Source organism: Tetrao urogallus, assembly GCF_951394365.1.
Source record: "Tetrao urogallus genome assembly, chromosome: 1".
In the NCBI taxonomy this organism is placed as follows: Eukaryota; Metazoa; Chordata; class Aves; order Galliformes; family Phasianidae; genus Tetrao; species Tetrao urogallus.
In genome coordinates, this window is record NC_136813.1 from 73,709,504 (window position 1) to 73,734,962 (window position 25,459).

General features: G+C 42.1%; 1 protein-coding gene across 1 annotated transcript; it reads right to left on the bottom strand.

Annotated features, from left to right (window-relative positions):
* Positions 1-3,332: 3,332 nt before the first annotated feature.
* Positions 3,333-23,853, bottom strand: ACE2 (angiotensin converting enzyme 2; the record flags this gene model as incomplete). Its single annotated transcript, XM_079549820.1, has 17 exons — positions 3,333-3,531; positions 4,707-4,823; positions 5,756-5,856; positions 9,348-9,406; positions 10,084-10,256; positions 10,629-10,751; positions 11,406-11,504; positions 13,090-13,234; positions 13,845-14,071; positions 14,943-15,112; positions 16,524-16,621; positions 17,319-17,427; positions 18,102-18,214; positions 18,664-18,807; positions 19,376-19,469; positions 21,283-21,441; positions 23,671-23,853. The coding sequence occupies 17 exons, from the start codon at positions 23,851-23,853 to the stop codon at positions 3,333-3,335; spliced, it is 2,313 nt and encodes a 770-aa protein (XP_079405946.1).
* Between the last annotated feature and the right edge of the window lie 1,606 nt (positions 23,854-25,459).

Below are 25,459 nucleotides of genomic sequence, written 5' to 3' on the forward strand. Positions count from 1 at the left end.
TACATATTGACATTTGTAAAATCTAATATATACAAAAAATGAAGAGGTTGTGAAATAAAGTAATTTTTGCAAAACTTCTCTCCTTTGAAATGGATGCTTTGCTGTAATGAAAATGTTAATCTTGAAAACAGATCTGAGGGTGGCTGTTATGCCTAATTACATTGTTTCCTGTTTTGTCATCCCTTGTTTCCGTTGATGTATTGTAAGTGGGTAAAACACATACAATCATTTATCTTAGTAATTTATCTTTATTTATCTTAAAGTCTAGCTAAGTACTAAGATTTGAGGATATTTTGGCAATCAGATATGTGGCATAGAGAACTTTATATGCCTGCACAGTTTGCAACTATTACTTTCATCTACCTAGCATTTTGAATCATCTTCAATCGCCTCTTGTCCTCACCACTCTACCAGCCAAGTCTTTGTCTCTTTAAGCCTTGAACACTTCCCAGGATGGAGATTCCACAGCCTCTGTCATAGCATGGAACAGGCAGCCTGTTCCAGCACAGTAACACCCTCCTCACACATAGCTTTACCTTTCCAGGTTCAGACTGACCCTTCCAAGCTTCAGTCTGCTGCCACACTACATATTTCAAACCAAATACAGAACTTTTCACTTCTTCATTTTCACAAGGTTGCTGCTGGCCCAGTCCTCAAGTTTATTCATATCCCTCTAGACTGAAGCTCTGCTGTTTGTTTTATCAATGCATCTGCTCCTTCTGACGCCACCACCACAAGGGCAGCTGGAGTTGACAGAGTATTACACAGCTTGATGTCTATCTGTGGGTACCTAATCTCCACCCAAGGTCTCTGGTTGTTTCCTGGGGGAACTGCTCCCTCCTCCACGTGCCCAGGGAAGTGGTGGAGTCATCATCCCTGCATGTGTTCAGGAACCATGTGGATGTGGCACTATGAGACATGGTTAGTGGGCATGGTGTGATGGGTTGGTAGTTGGACTAGGTGATCTTATGGCAGAGGGCAGAGTAGCAAGAGACAGTCATCTCCCTGTCCCTGATGGCCACACCTCCTCTGATGGAGCCCAGGATACTATAGGAAGGCCAATGGTAACAGGTAACACTAATAATATTTATTTTAGATGTCTTGAGAGCATGGTGCTAAGATTGCCTGTTTGCAACCAGCCTCTTCTTAATTCTTTTGTGAAGTGCACGAGACATATCTGAGATTCTACATAAAATACATGGGCTGATGAAAGTGAAGGCTGGAGACATGTGCAGGACAATGTTATTGTGTGCAGTGATATCCAAAGGGGAACCAAGGACAAGAGACAAAGTCATGATATGCTACTTGATAAACTACTACAGGGGATTCATTTATCTAACTTTAAGCATGTGAATTAGGCATTCAATGTAGAAATCAGCGCTTTTTGAAGTTCCTGGTAGAGGCAGTGAAAGCAAGGTGAAGGTATCTTTTTTCTTGGTTGCCTTCTTTATGCATTTTGGAAGCTCTTAACTTTGTAACAGTGCAAAATGATGAAATGTAGAAACTCTTCCATGAAGTAGAGTTCTTATTTCCTGCCCAGCTCCAGGCCTGGTTTCTCCTACTTTTGTATATGTTTGCATATATGAGCATATGCCTGCACATGCATACATACATTTTTAAAAAATCAACTCCCAAAACTATTATATAAAATTATGCAACAGCATTTCATGACCCCTTTGGTTCCCTTCCAATTCAAGATATTCTATACTGCTCTTATGTCTGTGAAATACTCATTTGTAATAATAATTACAATGTAGTGCAAATAATAGTGAATTATAATAAACTGTAAATATAGTAAATTTACTATAGTAGTAATATCTATGTAATTGTACAATTCATATTTGTATTATGCCATATTTGTAACGCAGTATTTGGTATCATGGAGGCAATAGCTGACTTACTAATCATTTAGTATTAAGGAAATTTATTTCATGTTTCAATACAAACATAACACAGATTATTTATTTATTTATTTATTTATGAGGGAAAGTACACTATTTGGCTTCTAAAGTACTTACCCAGCAACTAGTTAAAAAAATAACTTATGTTACAGCCTCCTAACAAAGTTCCAGTTCTTGCTTGTCATCATTCAGCATGCATTTTATGTTGACACAGATTCCTGAAGGTGCAAAAACTGCTCCTAATTCATACCAAACTGAATTCATCACTAAGATTCTTCTGGTGGCCATGTTTTTTTTTTTTCTTACTGTCTGCTAGATAGACTTCTGAGCTCTCCATCTGGCAAGGTATTCCTCAGGGGCATCACAAGTATGTGAGTTACTCTCATCTGTCTTCAGCTACATGCAACTCTATACTTCAAGATTTTCTATCTCATTACAGAGGAAACAAAGATAAATGGGATGCAGCACACCTATGAAAAGTAGCACAGATAGCATGTACTGTGATGAAAATAATTCATAGAAAAGCCACAGGACATAAAAGTCTTGCATTTTTGTATGTTTTCTAGTTACCACATAAACAGCAGATTAAGTAACCATTGCCCACCCAAAGTCATTGTGTCTGATGACATCTGTAGTTTTTTGGTCCTTTTTGCCACCACTCTTACAAGTGAAATGAAAAACAAAACAAAACAAAAACAAGCTAGTATGTCTTCTAAAGGGATGTCTGTGTCTCTTCAGATAGCTCAAAACCTTTGTTGCTTCTTCCACCTTCATCGTAAGGGTTCACTTCACAGTTTGATCCTGCTTCATTTCCTCTTTGTCTTGCTTTCCTGCAAGGAAAATTGTTTTTATATTATAAGCCCTTGTGCTGTTCAAGTCCTTCTGGATCCACAGACTAGGCTATTGTAAATAATACAATTCTTAACTGGGAATATTTATACCAAAAGTGATTTTGTGTTTGTTTTAAGGGGAACTCTGGCAAGCCAACTTACATTCTCAGAAATCCCATTAACAGAGACATAAAAAACAACTCAAATACACTGGTGTTGATGCAATAATTTTTAAGAGAAATGGCATCCCTGGTAAACCTCCAAGATCTCTGAAGACTGCAGGTGCTGACAAACATGGGCAAACCCTTCTGTTGAATCAGGCACCGTGCTCCAAGCAGGCCCTCCACAAGCCTTGCACCAGGGCTGACAGAAGAATGGCAATGCCACAGCTCTGCAGCCATGGCATGCTTAACTGCCATGGTTAAAGTGCTGATGAAAAGGAACTTGCAAAAGCTGCTACAGTTGTCATGTGTTCATCAGGGAACTGAACCTTTAGCCATCACAGCTGATGGGAAGGAGAGGGCTCATCTGTAAGCACCCTGATGCTTTAGCCATTAGGGTCTTCTCCCAGCAGCCATTATCATAGTACCAAAAATACCACTCACTTTCTTCTATCTCTTTGACCAGTGATGATCAAGACAATAACTCCAATGACAATCAGACTCATGACCACCCCAAATATAATTAACCAGATGGTGACTGGTGGCTCGTAAGGTGTGGCCAGGGTTGGTACTATGCCCTCAAACTCCAGCGTGTTGTCATCCAGTCCGAAAGCCTCATTGATTCGTCCCCGAGACATCCTGCCATCAAGAGCACATTAAAAGTTCATTTGAAGGAAATAAACATTTTTCAGTTCCTTTATAATTCTCTAGAATGCTAAGCTCCCACTGAACTGATCAGCTGATTGCAGGAGGTGCTGCTAAGCCCCGCACTCCTTCTGTCACAGCTTGGTGGATAACAAACATGATAACTTAAGCCCTTAACCCGCTGCAGCTTAAGTAACATGTTCAGACACTGCCTAAGCTCTTAAAACCAGATCGAACAGCTTATCAAAATGAGGCAAGCAGCTTTCTAATCTCATTCTTTATTTGTGCTTTGCTTCTCATTCTCTTTACCCATAACTAACTCTGTTATATGACAGAAAATCACTGCCTTGCCTTCTTCTTACCTATTTCCATCCTATAGCCTTCCACAACTATGATCCAGGATATTTCTTGCCCTGAACACTTTCCCCATTGTCTTTGCCTTTCCTGTCAGTTCAATCTGGACAATACTTCCCTGGTTGTACTCTCCCTAGATTCACTGCTTCCTCTAACTACTTTCTCAATGCCATCTTATATTGTTGCTACTTTTAGATTTGTGCCCTCTTCTCTTCCCCCTGTATTTTATTCATGACCAGCTGCAGTCTTGCAGTTTTACTTATCATTTTTACAGCAGTGACTTACAGTGGTGTCAAACTGTGCCATAAAAGAACTGTTCATTGACCCATAAGTGGGAACTAGCTCCTGCTCTGACCTCTTCATTTCTCTCGGATCAAATACATTTGGCTTTCTTTCTAATGCATCATTTTAGTCCTTGCTAACAATAAACTTTGCACTGATTTTTCAATAACAAGAGGAAAAAACATTCATGCACTTGTGCATGCAGACACAATTACCATGCCACGTTATTTCAGAATATAGGATAGTTCCCGTTAGAATTTGAGCAATGACATTTCCTGGCAAAGTATGATGCAATTAGGTGTGTTATGGCAGTTTTACAAGCCCCTTGAAGCATTTTACATTGGCTTCTGTCCAAGATACCATCAGATAGATAGATTGTTTTTCTTCTGTCGTAACAGTTTCTCTCATCCTAATATTTCCATGAAAACTGCAGAACTGAATTTCTTATCTCACTTTCTATTTCATCAGGCTTAAGCTTTGTTTTTCCTTCCACCCTTTCATACATTTTTTTCCCCCAGAAATGAAAATCTCACCTGATGGCACTTTCCACGTCAGCTCTGGGCACAGTATCACTGACATTACCTGGCATGCTGACTGTAAGATAGAAGGAGACCCTTTGCGTCTCTTCCCCAATGTGAATGTCTGTAACCCTGATTGAGAAACAGAAGATAAAGGTTTCTCCACCTCTCAGATGGCATTATCTTTAAATTCAGGTAAGGGAATGGTTGCATTAGGCAGGCAATACTGATCTGTGCTGAGTGAAGGCTTCCTAGTGAACTCAATTTGGAATCAAAAACAATTATACTGTTATAATTTAATTTCCTATGTGCTAAGGAGTACCTTCAGATGGAAAGAGTCTACTCCATACGTGGGACAATCCTTGGCATAATTTCCCAAAGCACATCATCAGCTACAGAACAAGAAAGTTTGGACCTCTTGAGTGTTTGGGATGGGTCTTGTAAGTAAGGTGATGTATGGAATACCAAGTGTAAAAAAATCTCATATTCTGCTAGGTATAGATCCTAGAAATTACATGACTAATGTTCTTTACAGTAATACCAAATAGTTCAAGAGGATAGCACCTGAAAGTTTTTCAGGAGACTAAGAAAAAAGGTATTTTTTCTTACTGAAATCAGTCTCAGATTATAGATTTTATGTTTGTAAGTGAACCCAGGTAAGATTCATGAGTGTGCATAAATTTCTAATGCATTATGTTCAACAAGGTTATCTTTCCTTGGCCCAAAGCTTCTCAGATATACAATATCATAAATATATATTGTTAGATCTTTTTTCTAATCAGTGATATTCCTATATCTGCACTGTTTAGAAATTCTCAAGGCTGACTTCTCCATCAGCAGCCTAACTTCAGCACACTGCTCTGAACTTCAGTCCTCAGAAAGAGAAGGAATGGCACGTAGCGAAGCGAGCACCTTGCCTTATGCAACCAAATGATGTCTGACATTGTTGTTATCACCTTTCCTCTTTGTATTCAACAGAAATAATAATTAATTTCACCAACTCATACTACTAGCAAGCCAGAAGCAATACAGACATAGCTGGCAGAGGTAAGAAAACCACTCACTGGAAGTCAACATTTTGTTCCTTCACCTCTGCAAAGTATTTCCTCATGGCATAGGCAATGGATGACTTGAACAAGAAAAGCTCATTTGCATCCCACACATACTGCAAAGACAGAACAAGAGATCATCAGAGGTGATAGCTGTACGGCAAGTTAGAAATAGTAAATGTAATGCTCGGCATGCACTTCTGTTTTATTTATTTGTGTCATGACAGCATTGCAAGAAGCTACTGAAGCATTTTAGCTCCATTAGTCTGGGCTCTTTGAAGAAGAATAACCAAGAAGGCATCCCCCATTGCCACACGCTCCATCACACTCTCCCTCTGCAATTCCTGGTAGCTCTATGTGGGGTGCTGAAGCTGTTGCAACCCAAGGCATCTCCCTGGGGCTAGCCAATAATTATTCAGCATCTGACTTGAGGTCTAATGATTTTTTTTGTCCCTCGAAAGTATGGATTTGATTACACTGCAGGAATGTCTATAAGCACTGTCAGTAATAGCTTTACACCATTCCTGATATGTTCTTGCGTGATATTCAGGAAGGTATGCTAGAAGCCAGCTTTGCTGTAATGCTGGTTTATAGAACTCAGGCACATTCTCCCTCCCTGCCCTCCTGCAGGCACAGAATGAGAATAGAGGAACACAGAGGAGGTGAGAACAGGAGGAGCCCACCGTTGCTGCTTTGGGCTGCATTGGGCCCCATGAAAAGCAATAGTTGTTCATTTTATCACTTGTCCCCAACATTTAGGCTTTGTAGTTTTTGTTGTTGTTGCTGTTGTTGTTTATTTACTCATTTCTCATTTATTTATAAACTACAAGATAATTGAGCTTGCTTCTACTACAGCTGCCTTCTGTACTTAGCAACAAAGGGCAATGAAGCTGTGAGGGGTCTGGAATACAAGTCTTATGGGGAGTGGCTGAAGGAACTGGGATTGTTCAGTCTGGAGAAGAGGAGGTTCAGGGGAGACCTTATTGCTCTATACAACTCCTGAATGGAGGTTGGGGTGAGGCGGGGGTCAGCCTCTTCTCCCAGGTAACAGTGATAGGATGAGAGGGAATGGCCTCAAATTGTGCCAATGGAGATTCAGGTTGATTATTAGGAAAACTTTCTTCTCAGAACGAGTGGTGAGGCAGTGGCACAGGCTGCCCAGGGAGGTGGTGGAGTCACCATCCCTGGAGGTGTTCAAGAGCAGTGTGGATGTGACTCTCAAGAACATGATTAGTAGGCATGGTGTGATGGGTTGAAGGTTGGACTAAATGGTTTTTGTGGTCTTTTCCAACCTTAACAATTCAATGATTCTATGTGAGAAGTGACTGCTCACAGACTGTCCCCGGGTATCTCAAAAATCCCACCTGGTGCCCATTTTTTTTTGTTTGCCACAACAGAGGCTGCTTTGCTTTCAGAGTCAAACAATCTTCCTGTGTTCCCCACAACACCCCACATGCAGCTTCAAAGGCAATGCACACCGGGCTTCTAATTCAGAAAGAGTTTTCCATGAAAAAATGCTCCTACATGCCAGCAGAATGACTGTTTTCCATTTCAACATGCCTTATGTAATGAGATCATACACATAGTAGTCACCCAGTGGGGAAATGTGAACGGATGTCTGAAGCCATGTTTGTTTTCAAATGGTGGCAAGGGACTCCTATTCATGAATTTTTTATTTTAGGTAAGATAGACAGAATCATTCAGCAAGGAACTTTTAACAGCTTCCCTTGTGAGGGCACCTGCATAACACCCAGCTACAGCAAAGCTGTGAGTGTTTCTGCTTCATCAGCTACACTGGTGATGCTCTGGCTGCAGCTTTAATTTCATCAGCCTAGGAAAAATTAACAAGATAATTGCAGCAGAACACACTCTGGCATAGCTGGCATAAGGCTATCTGCGAGCCACAGTGCTTGATTTGTGCAGCAGTTTGTGCTACTGAACCTTCCCTGCTGGTGCCATCCAGGGCAGTCTCTGGGAGCTGCAGGACTGCCTGATAGAGATGTAGCTGCCCCTTATCCTTCAGTAACTCAGCATACTCAGAATGTCTTCTGCTGTTCTAATCATAGGATCACAGAATTGTTAAGGCTGGAAAACACTTGTAAGATCATCTAGTCCAACCAGCAACCCATCTCCATGCCCATGAGCTATGTCCCTCAGTGCCACATCCACACATCTCTTGAACGCCACCTGGGACAGTGACTCCACCACTTCCTCTGGTGATCACAAACACTTGCACCATATCCCAGCTTCTGTGCACTGTGAACCATTAAAAGGGGCAAAGTAGAAAGCTCCCAGATGAGAAGGTTTCTTGCACAATGGTGATGAGGACTAGTTTTGGGAGGAAAATTCACTGCTTGCTCATCAGAGCTTAGGAACCTACTGTCCATACAATAATTCAAATGAAGTAATCTGTATGAGGTTATTTTACAGCTGCTCAATTGCACAACAAAAGCTATGATGGCAAAAGGCAGGCATAAAAATGATATTAAGCTAAACATTAACCATAATGACTAATAAATGTGTTGTAATATGGAACTTATTCATGCTGCTGATATCAGTGTTGAATTGTATCTAACTCGACTCAGTGGTGTGGGAAGCAATAAAGCACCAGTGGGGCATGTGTGTGAGAGAGTGATAGAAGCAAGAGCATTAATTCCTATGAAAAATGAACCCATGGTACTGCAGCTCTGTCAGTCCAATGGGCTCGGCGCACAGGTCTAAATGACCTGCTGATGACACACACATTCTTAGAAAACTGCTAAAAATTTACAAGGTGTACACAGCTATTACCATGAGTGTGTGTTCTGAAGCCTCTTAGGCTGCCTCCGTGAGATTGGCATCAAGAGATATAGCTAGAAAAAGGAGCTAATTGTCAGCCAGGTGGCTGTGCTAAACAGATGGGCTAAGGCAACACCCTGCTTAAAATCTTAAAACGTCATCTTTTGCTTTGCTGAGTGTGTTTGGCTGCTGTTCAGTTTTATTGGCCTACCTAGTGTAATCGGGCAGAGCAGGCACACTCATGGGAACAAAAACCCTTTTCTTCCTGCACTGCCCAGCACATATGGGCCCTATAGCAAACATAGCAAGAGATCCAGAAGTGTTGTAGCAGGAAAACATTTGATAATATTCAGTGGAATTCAGCCTCTCTCTTTTAGCTCCATATTTAATGTGAAGTAACTACTTGAATTTAATTTCTGAAGGCAGCTACTGCAGTCATGATGGAAGAAAATAGGATAAAGTCTTCATTTTTACTTAGACACACCAGCATAGCTGGGCAAAATATAGTGATCAAAGTACACAGTTCCTCCTGTGCTAGCCACCAGATGAAAAATGATTGGTATCTCCACAGAATAACTCAGCCTATCCAGCTGAGATGCATTCCTTAACATGAGCGAGTCTGATCCCTGGAGGGATGCCTCCAATTACTCTGGATGCAGTGTGAATGACAAACTCAGATGAGACATCTGCGTGATAGCCCTTCATCTCTGCTGATGCCACTCTTCAGACACAAAACCAACCCAACTCTGCCTCACTTCCTGAGAGCAGCCAGCACAGCACTCTTGTTGCTTAAGCCATACAAAGCGTGTCCCACTGCAAGTACACTTACCGCATCATCTCCCAGTGCTGCTTTCAAGCTGATGCGTACCTTGATGGCATTGTCAGAATCTGATTTAAAAAGAAACAAGGACTGTGTCAGAGCTGCAGTGACATAAAGTTACTGGGAAATGCAGGGACAGCTTGACTTTCCTTGTAGCTTCACCTGCTTTCCCAGGCCAGCTTGGTGGGATTTATCTCGTTTCCCATTAGCCACCTCCACTGCCAGCATCTGCACCTGAGCCATCAACCATGACACTGTCATGCCCTGCTTTGTAGTGGAAAGAGTAGGTCCAGAGGGCAGACTTCTGGCCTTGTTCAGACATGTCCTGAAGGAAATGCCTCTTTTGCTCCAATGGAAGGAATAGGCCACTCAGTTGCAGGTGCTTGTGTTTGGCATGGTGAATCTCACCATGAGGGATATGCTAAGGGTTACAGGTCTCTGCAGTACTGGCAATGATTGCAAGTAAACATTGTGGATTGTTCAGCACTCAACATCATCACAACAGGATGAATCTTTGTCTCTTCCTTTTCCTCCCTGAGTTCTCTTCTTTGAATAGCACAAGACAGCAAAAAAAAGAAGTAATTTTTCTGTACTGGTTTGCCTTTCCATGAGTGAAACTTACTGCTCAGTGTAATCTCCAATAACCCATCTCCATACAGACAGGAGCCTTCAAGAGCTACTCAGAGACACGGACTTTGCTGGTGGACTAATGAACACCCTTAATTCGCCCACAAAAAGTACATACATGGTCTCCAGTCTGTATTCCAGCCAACGGATCTGCCAGAATTGTTCTTTTGCAGCCAGTTAAATAAAGGCTCAAAGTAGTGGAGCAGGGGTGTAGCATTCATGTATTTCTCTCCTGTTGCGCTTTCCAGTGCTTGAGTCCAGGGCTTGGATTTGCCTAATTCAAGTAATTGCCTGTGTAAATGGAAGGAGAGGTAATATATATTATTAACATGTTCTGTTTAGACCTCTAGCAAAACAATCTGCAATCAATGTAAATGTTTTTATTAACAAAAATAAATAAAATAAAAATAAATTATTTTTAATAAAATAAATAAAATAAAACAAATAAATTATTTTCTCATTAACAGTCAATTCAACCTCTGATGTTTTCATCCTTAGCTGATATAAAGTTATTCAAATTTTCAACATGAACTGAGAAGACAAATGCTAAATTTTCAAGCAAAGTCAAATTTTGGTGTTACCTCATTTTCTCTGAAAGTTGTCAAGGTCGACTTAGGCTTCGCTATGCCCTGACTTACAAATGTAAGAAACTGGCTTTGTTACCTCAAATTCCCACCAGCTGCTGTAGAATTGGTGATGTCACATTTGTGAAGAGGGCCAGTATGGTTGGCCGCCTTGCAAAGTGCCTCCTGAAACTGGAACTGGTAAATTGTCCGGGTATAATACCTAAAGGAAAGCAGGGAGCAGGAAGGCACATACTTTATTAGCTGTCTGTCATGGAAAGCTCTCAGAGTTTAGTAAGTTCTGCAGTGTCAGCTCCCTTTTCAGGCTTGGGAAGCTTCATTGCATGGAGGGAGGCAGCTAGTATTTATAGTCTGTGCTAATTATCGTGTAAAGATCCAATATATAAGAAATGCCCCTGTCTACAATGATTGTACTAGATGATCTTGGAGGTCTTTTCCAACTTGGTGATTCTATGATTCTATAACTCAGGAGCAAGAAAGGTTTTTAAGGCTCGGCTCTCTGCTCTGACTGAGCATCCTGAGATGAGGTGGCTGGGGTACAAATGGACATTCAGAGTCAGGTGCTTCATGGCTGCATGACCCAAGTGATGGTGGTACGGGGCACATTGGATTCCAGGAGGCAGGAACATCATAACGATGTGCTCCCAATGGAATGAGGGCTGAACAAATCTGCCCCAGTTGTCAAGAAGCCCAGCAGCTTCCTGGCCAATTGGAGACTGCTACTGAGAAGCCCATGATGTCCACAAAAGTTTCCACTGAAATCAACAGCCTTCAGTACAACAGAGTAAGATGGCATTGTAAGAATCTAGAGTAGATATTTTAGGTAATATATCTTATTCTGATAATGTATGTCTACCTTATGAATGAGTAATCGTTAGCCACATGAAACAGTGCAGCGGGGTCGCAGTACGTCTCATCATGAAGGACTGGTTCGACAACACCAACTATATCTCTCCTGGGCATGGACGAAGGGAAAAAACACGGAATTTCCATTAATAGTTAATAAGAACATAAGTATCTGATTCTGCTCTTCCCCTGTGTTGTCTGATAGATACGGGCACCTCCCTTCCAAACACAAGAGGTACATACTGCTCTTGGTAACCTCAACTGCTCTACAGCTGGAGACCACAGAGAAGATGCTGCTTTGAAACCAATGGCACAAGAATAGTGCTTACAGCAAGGCATGCAGTGAGTAATTGGTGATGTGAAGTATGCTACAAGCATGTGAAGTATGCTACAAGACACAAATTTTAAGCACACATCATGCCCTGGGACATCCCAAGTTTGGACACTAACACTTGTGGTTCCATGCTGGGTGAAAGCATGTAGACATGGTCCAAAGGGGATATGACCTGCTGTCCCACTGGCCTGGAGAGGAGGCTTTTATTTTTTTTTTTTTCCTGAGAGCATGTTTCTGGATCAGTACTATGGCAACAAACTCATGCCCTAATTTCTGAAAACAGTAAAAAGCTTACATGGAAATATTTTTCATAAATCAGTATGACAAAGTCTTGTTCCAGCACGGAGCTTTGCAGTATCACTACAACAGATGTGATAAGCTTCCCTGAGCAATTAGTCATTCTCCATTTCTCTGACATCTCTGCTACTTTTGAATAAATCGAAGCTGACTGATTTTTACAGTAGGTCAGAAGGCTTGCTGACATCATTTTTTATCAGTTTGTTTGATGATGGTGGCTTTGTTTGTTTTCCTGTTAGAGAGCCATCTTCATTGTGGTGCTTGTTTGGTTTCTTTCAGTTACTCTGCTTCCATGTTAACCATCTCAGGAAATGACTCCAGCCTGAATGAAGCTACTTTTTCATCTTGAACTACAGAGTGATGGAAATAGATTGGCTGGTTAGGATAATATAAAGAGGCTACTCTGACTGCTACTTGCCAAGGGAACTGTATTTTCTTAACTGAGAAAGGTAGCAGTTAGCAGGAATATGAATTCTTAGGAGAATAAAGAAGCAGACTGGGCTCTTTTGGATGATTTGCTTCCAAAACCACTGTAAAGTGGAGAGGAAAAGCTAAAGAGAAAATCATGCTCACATATTTGTTAGACTGAGATCTGTATGCTTCTCAGACTGGCAAGTGCAATTAACTCCACCCTCCATTTGTCCTTAAGGGGTGGGGAACAAACCAGAGAGTGCTTCAGTGAGACTCAGGGAAGGGCTGTGGTCAAGCTATGAAGATGACCTGGGGCTTGCATCAAGGAGACAGGAGTGCAGATCCTGGGATTTGGAAGACTGTGTGCAATGGCCAAAAGTTCATCTGAGAAACTCATGTTAGAAATGAGGAGAAAATCTGGGAGATAAGTAAGTTACCTGTGGCTGAACTCAAGGCTAATGGGGATACTCTGTCTGTGACACCTCATCTGCACCACATTGGGAACTTCTACCTGGCACCCTGCTGGGCTTTGCAGAAACACCCCAAGAAAAAGATCTTACACAGGGGGACACAGGCATCTCTATACAATGAGGAATTAGGAACAGATGGTTTCCAAAGTTATTTGCAAAAAGCTCTCATTTCTCAAACTTACTTCATCTCCCACCACCGCTTCATCCATTCCTGCTTTGTAATCTCACCATTAAACATCATCCACCTCCACTTCTCCAGCATGTAAGTAAATGGCATTGTTGCAACAATCGTTAGTGCTTGTTTGAGCAGAAAGTTGATTTCAGTTTCTGAAGAGATAAGCAGTTAAGGTAATGGTTATGGTAGCAGTTAGTATCTAATTAGGCACCTACAGTTCCTTCCTTTTATAGCTAATACTTACATATGGTTTGAGTTACAGGTTTTCACTAAGGAAAAAGTGGAAGAAATAATACTGCTGAAAAAACTTGAGGAAAAAAATCACTTAAATTTTGTATATGATTCTGTATCTTATTTTTTTTTTTTTCATCCTACCTCTTCAATAACCTAACTCTCAGGCATTTACATGCTATTTTCCTCCAGGAAAAACATCCCAGGGAATTCTAGGTTGAAGATTTTAGTACATCTCCATCCTTAGAACGTAATACTCAGAGAAGCCAAACAAACTGCATTATAGTGAGGGTTTACCTCACCTACGTTGTCCACTCAGTATTCACATAAAGGGGAATGTAAATCTCAAGGCTTCAGTTTCACCTAATTTGCTAAATGAATACCTTGGTAGAGAAAAGCTTTATATACCAAATTTTTCAAGAAAATAGTCCTCAAGAAATAGAAAAGACTCATTGGAGGCTTATCTAGAATGGGCTGTGAAGTCCCACGAGTGTTTTTAGTTAAACATATATTATTTATACATTTATTCACCTTCATCCTCTTGGAAAGTCGGCTCAAGGAGGTCGAGAGATTTCAGATGCTGTGGTGTCGCTGCAGAGAGTGACATGATTTCTCCTACTGCTTCATGGAAGCCCTCATTGGCCCCATCTCGCAACAGGAAGGGCTGTATGGAGTATGCCATGTCATACTCAATGTGGCCCATCTCATGGTGCGCCGTCAGGAAGTCATCCATTGTCACCTTGGTGCACATCTTGATCCTGTGAGTCATAGAAAAGCATCCGTCGTTAGAGATAGTGCCCAGGCTGGCTGCTTGCCTGAGCCCTGCCTGCATCCTGAGCAGCCCTAGTATGTTCTCTTGCAAGGGTGGGGCTTGGAGAAAAACCCTGCAAAACAGTTGCATTGATCTGAAAATTGCACTGGGAGCATGAGAAAATTGGTCTTTTATATGAAGCATCTGCTCCCTGAAACTTGGTGATGAGCTCATGGCATGAGTCAGAGCCAGCATCCATTTCTAAGCAGGTGGTAGAGGCAAAAAAAAGTGTGTCAGTCACTCCTGCTATTTCATTCTCATGTAGGTACCACTTAATAAAGGACAGAATTCATCCCAGGAGACTTCACTGTGTGAGAATTTGCTGTCCCTCTCCTTTCCCAAGTATTAAGTAAACTGATGATTTTTCATGAAGCTGTGGGAATCTGCCTTCCAGTTCTGATACATCTGCTAAATACAGCTGGTGGCATCTCAGGGGTTTTAATTTGCTGCCGAGGGACTTGTGCCATTGCTGCAGAATGTGTACATGTCCATAAATCCCACTGATATAAAAAAGAACTTACATTTATACTAACTCTTTAAGCCCCCAAACATAGTCATTACCTCTCTAATTCATATAATAGTCACTGTTCTGCTCAAATTTGAGAATAGCCCTTAGATCTTCACAGGAAGAGATACACAGTTTTACAATCCCAAGGATCTTCCTTGTCCTTCATTTTCCCTTTATCAATCAGAGTGATGAATAAAATGATGAATACAAAAGAGTGAAATCTTAGAACAGCGTGGTGCATCTTTGTATGTAGTGTAAAAATGAATGTTTGAGGGAATGCTACGAGAAAGGGTCACAGAAAATGCAGCACCTGTAGTCATTCTTCCCCATATCCCATGCTGTAGGATGGCAGACAACCTTCCTGTTGTCAGTGGGCTCTGTGAGCATGGAGTTTGTCCAGAAGCCTGCAGTCATGTTGTAGAGGCCAATGGAGACGAAAAAAGCCTCAGCAGTTTGGAATATTTTCAGTGCATCCCAGTTCTGAAACAGACAATGTTACCTTTAGTCATTTCTTCTGCATGGAGCCTGTTCTCAAATGTTGACTTAAAGCAGTGCAGCTGATTTTACATCGGCCTCTCAATGACTTCAGGTCATCACCCGACTTACTGCAAGTCAGGTGGCAGCGACTGTTTTTGGGCACTTTTGTGAATTCTGCTGGGAACTGGAATTGAGTGTTTTCTTCACAAACAGAGTAGGCTTCTGCAATCAGAGTCAGCAGATAGCACCTGACCCAGACAAGGGAAGCCCTAAGTAATAGATAAGGCAGTGGGAATAATTAAAGGCTCAGCAACATGCCAGGTGTGAGATCTGATTTTTCAGCCACTTCAGGGGACAACTTACTGGAGGCAGTGGAGCTGTGATCATAGCAAACGTGTGAGTGGAGGGCTCAGCCAGAACTTTAAACCTGGCAAATGCATCTGTAAGAATTGCCACTAAGATTGTAACCGAATGTCCAGAATATTTTCAAATGCCTGCATTGACTGGGCTGAGCTTTTACAGAGATTTATGTGGCAGATGGCTGTGTTAGACACCAGTCCTAAATTAGGCACATCCACAAACAAAGATGAGCCCAGACTTTGTCCCTGCGGCTCTGTAAGCAATGCCTCCTTTCCTCACAGTGGTGCTTCACAATATGTAAATTTAAGACTACAAGGGGTGCAGTGCTAGAAAATATGGGTGAGATTGATGCCTAGTGCTTATGAATCAAATTTAGCTATCCACTCTTGCCAGTATAACATTTGAATGCAGCAGTTCCAATTTATGGAAGATAGATATCAGGTAAATAACCACATTTCAAAAACCACATTCCATTCAACTCCCTCTTTTTTATAAAAGCAGTAGGGTTCAGTACAGAGAGTTACCTTCACCCATGTTCTCAGTCTTGCAAGAGTCATGGTTATTAACACTGCACGACTCAAATACAGACCTTATGGTGCTATGCAGTTATCAAAAGATAAGAGGTAGGTAGCATTTCAGACTCCTAGCTGCACCCAAATAAACAGGACAGGCAAAAAAATCCCGTGATATAGAAATTATTTGATTATGGTAATAGTTTGCAAAACTCATATTTGATACCAGCCAGCTCCATGAGTCCTACAATATTTATATTTACAAAATGTATCTCTTAATGGATAAGTGTCTCAGGAAATAGACTCCGAGCTTAGATTAAGCCAGGTTAAAGAGACTGGAGAACAAAGAGAGGACAACAGTTAAGGGAAAACGTACACTAGGAAATGAATGAACACATTAAGGTGAAGAGCAGAAAGCAATCCTTTGCTAATGGTGTGACTGCCTTAGGACAGCTTTGGTTTTCTAGAGAGTGGCTGACGTGTATAACTTTTACTCCATCTAAATTCGTAACACATTGAATAAAGATTTCACCATGTCTTACCTTTTGAACCATAGCAGAAGTTACATCTATGTTTGGTTTGTCTGGATAGGGAACAGTCAAGTTATACAGATTTGTCCAAAATCTACCCCACATATCACCTTCAAAAGAGAAAAAAACATAGAACTTTATGTAATTGTGTATTGTTCAAAGCTGTCAGACAATTCTATAAATTGTTCAGTATTATAAACAGGAATGCTTATATGCCTACACGGGTCTGATCCAGACAAAGCAGAGGGGAGTAGCACTGGGAAGTCATGAATATGTCAAAGTCCAATCAACAATCTTTTATTCCCCAAAATTAGCCAGTCAGTGAGTGTACAATACAGATCCAGGACTGATTATGGGACTGTTCAAAACTAAACACCCATGTTGCTCACCCATGTAATTGCCACTGTTGTGCTTGTATACATTACAGTGACAGAAGCTTGATGCTGCATGCTTTGAAAGCAAAGTCATGAAACACCAATGCTAAGGACAAGATTTGAAAGGAAAAAAAATAAACCTCTCTGAAAGTCTCAGTGCTGCCGAGGGGATGGAAATGTCCCAGTGCAGTGCTGGAGTTTCAAGTTGGGCTCCCACAGTTCCAGCAGGGATGGAGACATTTGCCTTCCCACATGCCTCTGTTGCTGAGCACCTGTGCCATCTCTGCCAGGGGCAGAGATGTCCTCTCCCCTTCTCTTATCTGTACCCTGTTTGTTAATATTAAACAGGCAGATTACTCTGTTCCCATGTGCCTTGAAGGTGGTCATCCTGCATACAAGGTCAGGCTTGCGCGAACTGGCCACGTTGTCGTACCCAGCAAGTGTGCAGGGAGGCATCCAGTGGGGTTGATGAGCTCAGAACCATAGACTTGCTGCAAACGGTGCCTCACATAGGCATGCAGCTCCTGGTACAAAGGTTTTATCTGGAGGCAGAAGAGGAAGAGCAAGCAAATTATTTTTTCTTGGCTCTAGCCAACTTGTCCCTCCTGAACAGAGAGCCTCAAAGGTATTTGATGGAATTCCCCCTGCTGGTAGATGCGCGCCATGCTCGTGGCTGAGCTTTGTCCTCACCTTAGAGCTTAAGCGCCAAGGCCATATTCTAGCCCCAGATGTCCTGCTCAGCTATTAGTAAGGGAGCATTTCTAGTTTTAGATATGGAGTGACTAGGCCGCTATTTACCCTCACAGGGTCTACTTGAAAGCAAGATAAGGACCTGAAACCTTTGGCAGTGCACAACCTGTGGGACCAAACTGCACCATCCCCACATGCGGCAACTGTCTGGGGACTGTGGGAAAGGGCACCCTTTAGAATTCCTTTTAGAGGCTGGTACAAAGTCTTTGCACTGAGAAGATCAAGAGGAAAAGGGCACTCCAGAAAAAGATCCAAGCGTATATGCTCTCTGCTTCTTTCTTTTGAGCTTGTCCTTGAATGGCTGCAGAGGTAAAAATGCCATTGATGACCCCTAACAGCTGTCAACTCCACGTAGACTAGGACTGGCTAGTCTAGAGCAGGTCTATATTCTTCCTTCACAATATTAGCACATGACCCTACCATGACAAAATACAGCCCAAGAGCTCCATGAGAGATTTTCCCCTACCTGCTCAAATGTCTTCTCTACATCTTGAACCAGCTGGTCACGGCTGTATTTATACTCTTCTGGATAATCTGTTTCATAATTTGCTCTCCAGTAGTCTCCATAGTCAGAATAATCTGAAAAGCAGGAGGTATCACCCCAGGACACAGCACAAAACACACCTCAGCTACCAGCAGAAGTGCAGCTCCCATGCAGACCAGCAACAGCCTTTCCCCAGAACTGAAGTAACACTAGGTTGGAAATTCAGCTTGCCCTCAAAGCACAACAGCGCAGTTCTGGGGAAGGCAGTATCTATGGAAGAGCAATAATTAAGAGTGTCAACAAAGACATCCCCCTTTTGTTCCAGGCTGGCAACATAACTCTGATCTGCTCTTTGGCACATGTCTGCACTGCATTTTATTTTGCATTGCGCACACTAAGAGGAAATATGTACCAAAAAAGCCCATCATCAATGTGTAAAATGATCTGGTTTGTAAATTCTGTGAAAATTGTGCAAGATTAAGGTCAAGAGAAGCCAGGAAAAAAAAAAAAAAAAAAAAAAAGAAAGAAAGAAAATGCAACTCACTATTAAGCCTTGCAGCTTCATTTTTAAGTTCAACATACTCTTCATATAATGGTCTCATCATCCTGCCAATATCAGCTCTCCAGCCTTCCCAGGCCCACAGTCGCTCATGATAATCTACGCTATTAGCCATAATATCATCCAGACCTGTCAGAATAACAACAAAAAAATAAGTACCAGGCCTTGAAAAAGCAGAATCTCTTTATTTTTCTTTCACAGCAGGCAAATGAGCCAAAGCAAAAGAAATGCCATGAGCTGAGATATATGTGTTTGATATATTAAAAAATCCCATTATTTTATTGCATCCTTTTTGACTTAAGGTTTTCCCTTTCTTATCTTTAAGAGACATAGAACAGAGCATGAGTCAGTTAAATCAGCCATGCTCTCCCCCTGCTCCCCCTTGACTTGGCAGTGTTCTTGGGATTGGCCTCTCCCTGCTGCCATCCTTCTTTTGACACAGCCCAGGATGCAGTCGGACTTCTGGGCTGCAAGAGCACGCTGCTGGCTCATGTCCAGCTTCTTGTTCGTCAAGATCCCCAAGGTCCCTGAACTGCAAGCTGCAATGAAACTTTGACTAAGTTTTAGATAGCAGGATATAACTATGGTTATATCTGGGAAAACTGTTTTCTCGCAGTTAGGAGGCTCTCATGGATTCCCCTCACTTTTTGAACTCACGCTACAAAGGGCACCATAGGAACACTTGTTAATGCCACACCTGGCTCCAGCACCAAACAGTCAAATGGTTCGGTGGCTTTGCAGACGATCCCAGTGCTGTAGATGGTGCTCATTGAGTTCATCACAGTGTTCAGCTGCAAATTAGATGTGAGATATCCCATTAGAAACATACTCTGTGTGAAATAACATCCAGTTATGCTGATTCCTTAAGAGCTCTATACAGCACTTCACACACCAGCTTAACACTTCAGCCTATATCTAAGCTCAGTAGAGATTAATGAAAGAATTTGCCTGAACACATTACTAAAGCAGGGCCTAACTGGAAGAGACAGATAATTTCTTGAATGTATGACGTAATCTACAGGTCTTTAATATCCATTCAGCAGAGCTTTGCATTTAATGAACTTGAACTGTCAATAGACACATGCAATAAAGCAATAAAATTTAGCAACATGCTCCCATGAACATGGATCTATCTATAGCCTCCTCACGGTTTGAAGCAACAGCAAGAAAGGCCTCTTCTATGCAGGCAGCCAGGCTAGCTCATCGCATCACATCCATACACACACTTGCTCAAAGCCCACCACTGAGAGGCTTCTGCCCAGATTTTGTGTCAGCTGAAGGCTAGATGCATCTGGAATCACGGAATCATTCAGCTCAGAAGCTGTGCTTCACAGCTTGTTCCATTTTTATTTATTTTTTAATGTTTTCAAGTTTTTGTGTCTCATGAAAAACACATACTACCTTTAGCTTTTCCTTTAGGACTAGTTTTTTCCTCCATTTAAGCTTTAAACCAGAACCATTTAGAGCTGTCAGTGGGAGGAGTCATTAATGACTAGCTCCAACTTTATCACAGTCAGCATTAAAATGAATGAGGATCCCAGGAAATTTTTGTGTCAGTGAAAAATATTTAAAGAATGCAGAATCCTATCAGACTGCAGAAAGTCACTTTTCATGCAAAAATCAATCATTTCAGCAAAAGACTATTTATCTAGGAAACTGAATGTGTCTAAATGTAGACGATACTGAAGAAAATACCTCCTCAAGAGAGACAGCACTACTATTAGCACACTGCTGTGCTCCAAAATAAATACATATTTCTATGAACCTTCAGCACTCCCAGCAAGGCAATCTGTCTTTCCAGAGACACATCTCATTTGGACCAGACAGAAAGCCCAGCCAGTCTGCACATTACATGCATTGTGGCTAACTCTGCTGATCTTAGCCAAAAAATCTCAATATGCTTCCATAGAATCACAGAACATAGAACAGAATCCCAGGTCAGAAGGGAACCACAAGGATCATCAAGTCCAGCTTCTGGCTCCTCAATAAGGAGGATCATAGGATTCCCTATCTCAGTGTTATCTTACAGTGTGATCTTCAGCCATAAAGTGCCAACTCAATCCTTGAGTGGGTTATAGATTCCTTTTGAATCTGTGGAGCTCACTTCATTGTTCATCGCAATTCCATATACAGTTGCTATCATAAACATGTGTTTTATGTGAACTCTTCAGTGAAAATTCAAACCCCATTCTGAACCTTGCTAAATGTTGGCCTCAGCACCTTGCTGAAGAAAGGCTCTTTCTGCCTCCACCTTCCTGATTCACTGAGTGTCCTTTCACCCACCTCCTTCTGCTTATTACCCTCCCTACGCACATAGCTGCGCACTCAGCACAGGTCCTCCTTTCCCATATGACTAATCCAGCCACTTGTGCAAGGGCAACTCCAAGGCGGGTGCAAGTTTGCAATTTATTGCATGGATAACACGACAAACTGCTGACATGAGTGGGAAGCAACTTCTAAGCCAGACACCCTTTGTATTTCTAAGGTCACCTGGTGCAGGTACGTGCTCCTGTAAAAAGCACAATCCCGAGCCAAGCAGGGTGATGACAGCTCCATACCCTTGCTCATGTAGCACAAATGAGCTATGCTCAGCAACTTTCTTACCCTGCTGTATTTTTCCGGTGACAGCACAGAGGATCCCCTGTCTTGCAGAGACTGGATCTGGAGCCTGGTAGCATCATCCTGGATGTCAGATAGTGAGAAGCGGCTAGCGTTCCTGGAGGCCTCCTCATAAAATGCTGCCCACTTGGCGCCCGCCTCACTCTGCGAGGGGTTCAAACAAATACTGTGTTACTCCATTGAGAGTGCAGCAGGTTGGAAGGGACCTCAAAGCTCTCCCAGCCACAACCTCTACTGTGGGCAGGGCTGCCCACCACCAGCTCAGGCTGCCCATGGCCCCATCCAACCTGGCATTGAGCACCTCCAGGGATGGGGCACCACAGCTTCTCTGGGTGCCTGCATCAATTGCAATTACATATGCATGAAACTCCAAATGTCAGTGCATGAAGCAACAATCATATGAGTATTACTTAGTCTTGAAGCCATCTTCAAAAGATCCCTCTTTTTTTTTTTTTTTTGGTCCTTTTTCAAATATATTTGTACAGGGAGATTAGAACATCAGCACCTGTCCAAAACAGCATCAAGAGCAGTACTAATTAACCTCAGCCCTTGGGATAGTTTAATTAATTGTGCACTTGACAACTTCCCAGGCTGCGGAGAGGGTGCTTGTAAAATCTGTTACATCTTGCTGCTGAAGGATACAATAAATGTACAATGAAACCAAGGCTTTCTTGAGGCCAGTGACCAGGTTGTTCAGCCCTGTGCTTCAGAGCAGCAACAAACATAAGATGCCCACACAGCCCCTGCAATCTTTCCAAACACTCCTCCTTCACAAGAGCAAAGCAAACAAGTCTGCCCATTTCTCAGCAGCTTGCAAAACTGGGCAAGAACTTGATGAGGACCCAGAGGAAGACCATCAATGTGCAAATCCCCAACTGGGGAAGGAGAGGTGAGCTAGAGGCAGCAGAGCAGGAGAGGGGCTCTGTGCTTACAGAAGCATTAAGCTTGCAGCCTGTTTTTCCTCAATTATAGAAACTGGTTGATAAGTCAGAGGAACAGTTGTGACTTCTGTGGCCCAATTTAGAAGGAAAATGGAAGGGAAGGAGTCAAAAGGGACAGTATTCATTAACTCTGCTCCTCCCACGCAGAGGGAGGATGGGAAGCAGTGGGTTTATTACCAGCACTAGCAAAGAGATCAAGCAAGAGAAAATATCCTCTCTGAGCACTGGACTAATTGGTTCTTATTGCTGGTATCTCCTCACGTATTTTATTACCATCTCATTAATGCTGAAAGTGCTATATGGGTCTTTCGTTTTATGTGTTTGGAAACATTACAGTTTAAGTACCTGGTGCCTTGGAAAGCATTCCAGATTGACAATGATTAGCCATTAGGATTTCTTCCAGTAACCGGTCTCTTTGCTTTAATTAAGAAATACTATAATTAAACCATGTTTTAATTAAGCTATAAGACAAAGTGGAAGGCTTATGCCATTGCACCAAAGACATAGGATATTCAGCTTCATTTTTATGCTCTGAATTGTTTTTCTCTAAGACTTGAGTTAACCTTAAAAGGCACGTAGCTACAAATCTCTAGGTGCTTTTGTTCATTTTTAATGGCTCTAAGGTCATGAGATGCTAGGCTGCAGCACGGCAGTATCAACAACTGGTCAGAGCACGGCTGACTGCTCTTGCAAACACAGGCACTTGCCAAGAGACCCAGTTGATTGGGGCAGCAAGATGTTGACGCTGGAAAGCAGGACAAGCTACTTGAAATATCTTGCAAGTAGAAATACTATGGTCCTTCCTCGAGATATAAATTCGCTTTCAAAACAGTGTTCTAGACCACCATACTACAAATTCCACAGTTGGTTTTTTGGAAATCTGATCTCACTTCATTTTTCCCAATTTAATACCTCCAGCCAATCTCTTAGCAGCTAGAATTATGAAATGAATTTGCTGGAAGGTCTCCTAACGTGTAAAAGACACAGAATGCTATACAAGATCACCAGCAAACATTTAACAAAACATCTGCATTCAGAAAACACGTGGTAACCTGCTCAGAAACATCATTTTGGGTGAGCTTGGAACAGCAGTGAATGTGGAGAAAGGTTTCTCTGCATCCAGCTGATTCTGGGGCCAAGCATTCAGTACTCTCTTGTCTTTTCCCTCCTCTCACTGGAGTGACTTGAAGTGATGACTAGGAGTGAATCCAGCCTCCAGCCAACCCTGTGCAATGTGTGGGCAGCCCAGGCACCAGCCTGAGGCTGTGGGGGCTAACAGTGGCCTGGGCACTCCAGTGAAGCATTACTATGTTAATGCAAGCCCCTAAAGTAGAACCCAAATTTATGTCCACCTTAGTGTAACCAAAACAAACTGAAAAGTAACATTTGGATTCCCAAAACACTAGTAAAACCCAAGGAATGGAGCACTTACCATTTTCCTGGCTGTCTCCTCCGTTATGTTGGTGTTGTAGTCCCATGAGGCAAGTGAATTTTCATAGCTGATGTCTTCTGCTCTCACGTTGAACTCTGCCAGAAATGCTTGGGCTTCCTGTGTGACATCCTGAGGGGTCACAACAGCGCTCAGACCACAGAGAAGCCAGAAGTGAACCAACATATTCACGAGCGGACTGAGAACCTCTGGATGAAGTAGGTTTCCTCAGGTGAGCTTCTCTGCCTTCTTCTCATCCGCCTTTATGCATAGCAAGTGTAAACTAAAGAGGCTGAACCCAATTTTCCAGGCCTTTTATAGGTTTTATCCGATGTAGGAAAGAAAGGTAAAAGTTTTTGTAAAAAGCCAAATAAACAAAAGTCAATGATTAACTTTGGAAGAACATTATTACTCCTACCATTTTATGGCCTTCTTATAAAAGGCTTTTACTTTTAGTTAATGTTTCCCAAGTGTGCTGTCAATGATACTGCTGCTCACTTTATCTATGGCCTGCCAGTGTCTTTGGTAGCTCAGAATCTCTGAGTCCTTTAACAGGTTGGTGATAAGCTGTAAAAATATTTAGAAAACTCACTGCAACACCAAGCCATGACCTTATTTCCCAGACAGAAAGAAATTACCGATAGCCTAACATAAGGTACTCGGTTGGATGTTCATGTCCGTGTTTTAACAGGCTTTGAAAACTCATTTTCAAAATGAGTAGGTCATATAAAATTTAATTTTTAAGGTGAATTACCAGAAAGGAGCAAGGGACATAGTGGGATCATAGCCTCTGATGTAGTGATCTAACCTTAACTACAAATCAACTGGATTTAAGTACTAAGATTACTAAGATGATTTCACTTAAATATCTAAATATCTTTGCTAATCTAGCTAGGAACTTAGTACTTACTGCAAATCAATGGGAAAATCAATGTATGAATTCGTCCTGTAAATGCAGCTAGAGTTGAGTGTTATTGATCTGACAGTACCTCAGTACTTTGTAAATTAGCCCATTTCTGCTCAGGATAATGCAGAGGGGAGGGGGGGGGGGGGAACACATTTTGAGATGTGGCTGCAGCCACACATATGGGGTTGTTTTCTTGTTCTCAGCAGAGCTTCTCTAAAAACATTGCAAGTCTGTAACATAGAGAAACAGCAACCAGGCCCCTCACTGCCAAATCCCTCTTGTCTGCACAGGGCTGCCAAATCCCTCTTGTCTGCACAGGGCTGAGAACAGCGTGGCCTCAGCAGGGCCACCGCAAGCTCCGGCAGAGGCCCAGCAAGCAAAGCCTCAAGGGATCAGCACACCCAGATGTTTGCTGAGAACATGGATTATTCCTGAGTTCTCCTTTTAGAGTGTTACCTTAACCTCAACGCACAGACCTTTGACAATAGAGGATCTCATTGCTTTTCTTGAGTGATTCATTCCAGTGTCTTTGCTGTCTGCTCAGTTTCTTTTTCTTTCTCAATATCTCCTGATACCCGTGTCCCACACACCAAGGATAAGTGATCTCTGTCATCTGTGCAGAATCTTCCAAGAGTCTTCTTTTCCCAAAAGAAAGACAACGGCATTCCTGCAGCCCTTCCTCAGTGGTCACGCTCTCTCATTGCATGTTTTTCTTGCTGATGCCATTCAGACCCTCTGCAATTTGTGCTTCTTCAGAGATGATTTCCAAAACTGATCATAGCTGAAACCTTATCAGTCATCAGTACAATGGTCACTGTCTGTGACTTACACGCTGTACCTTGCTGATACACCCTTCCTTTCTGGAAACAGCCAAAATTGACTCAT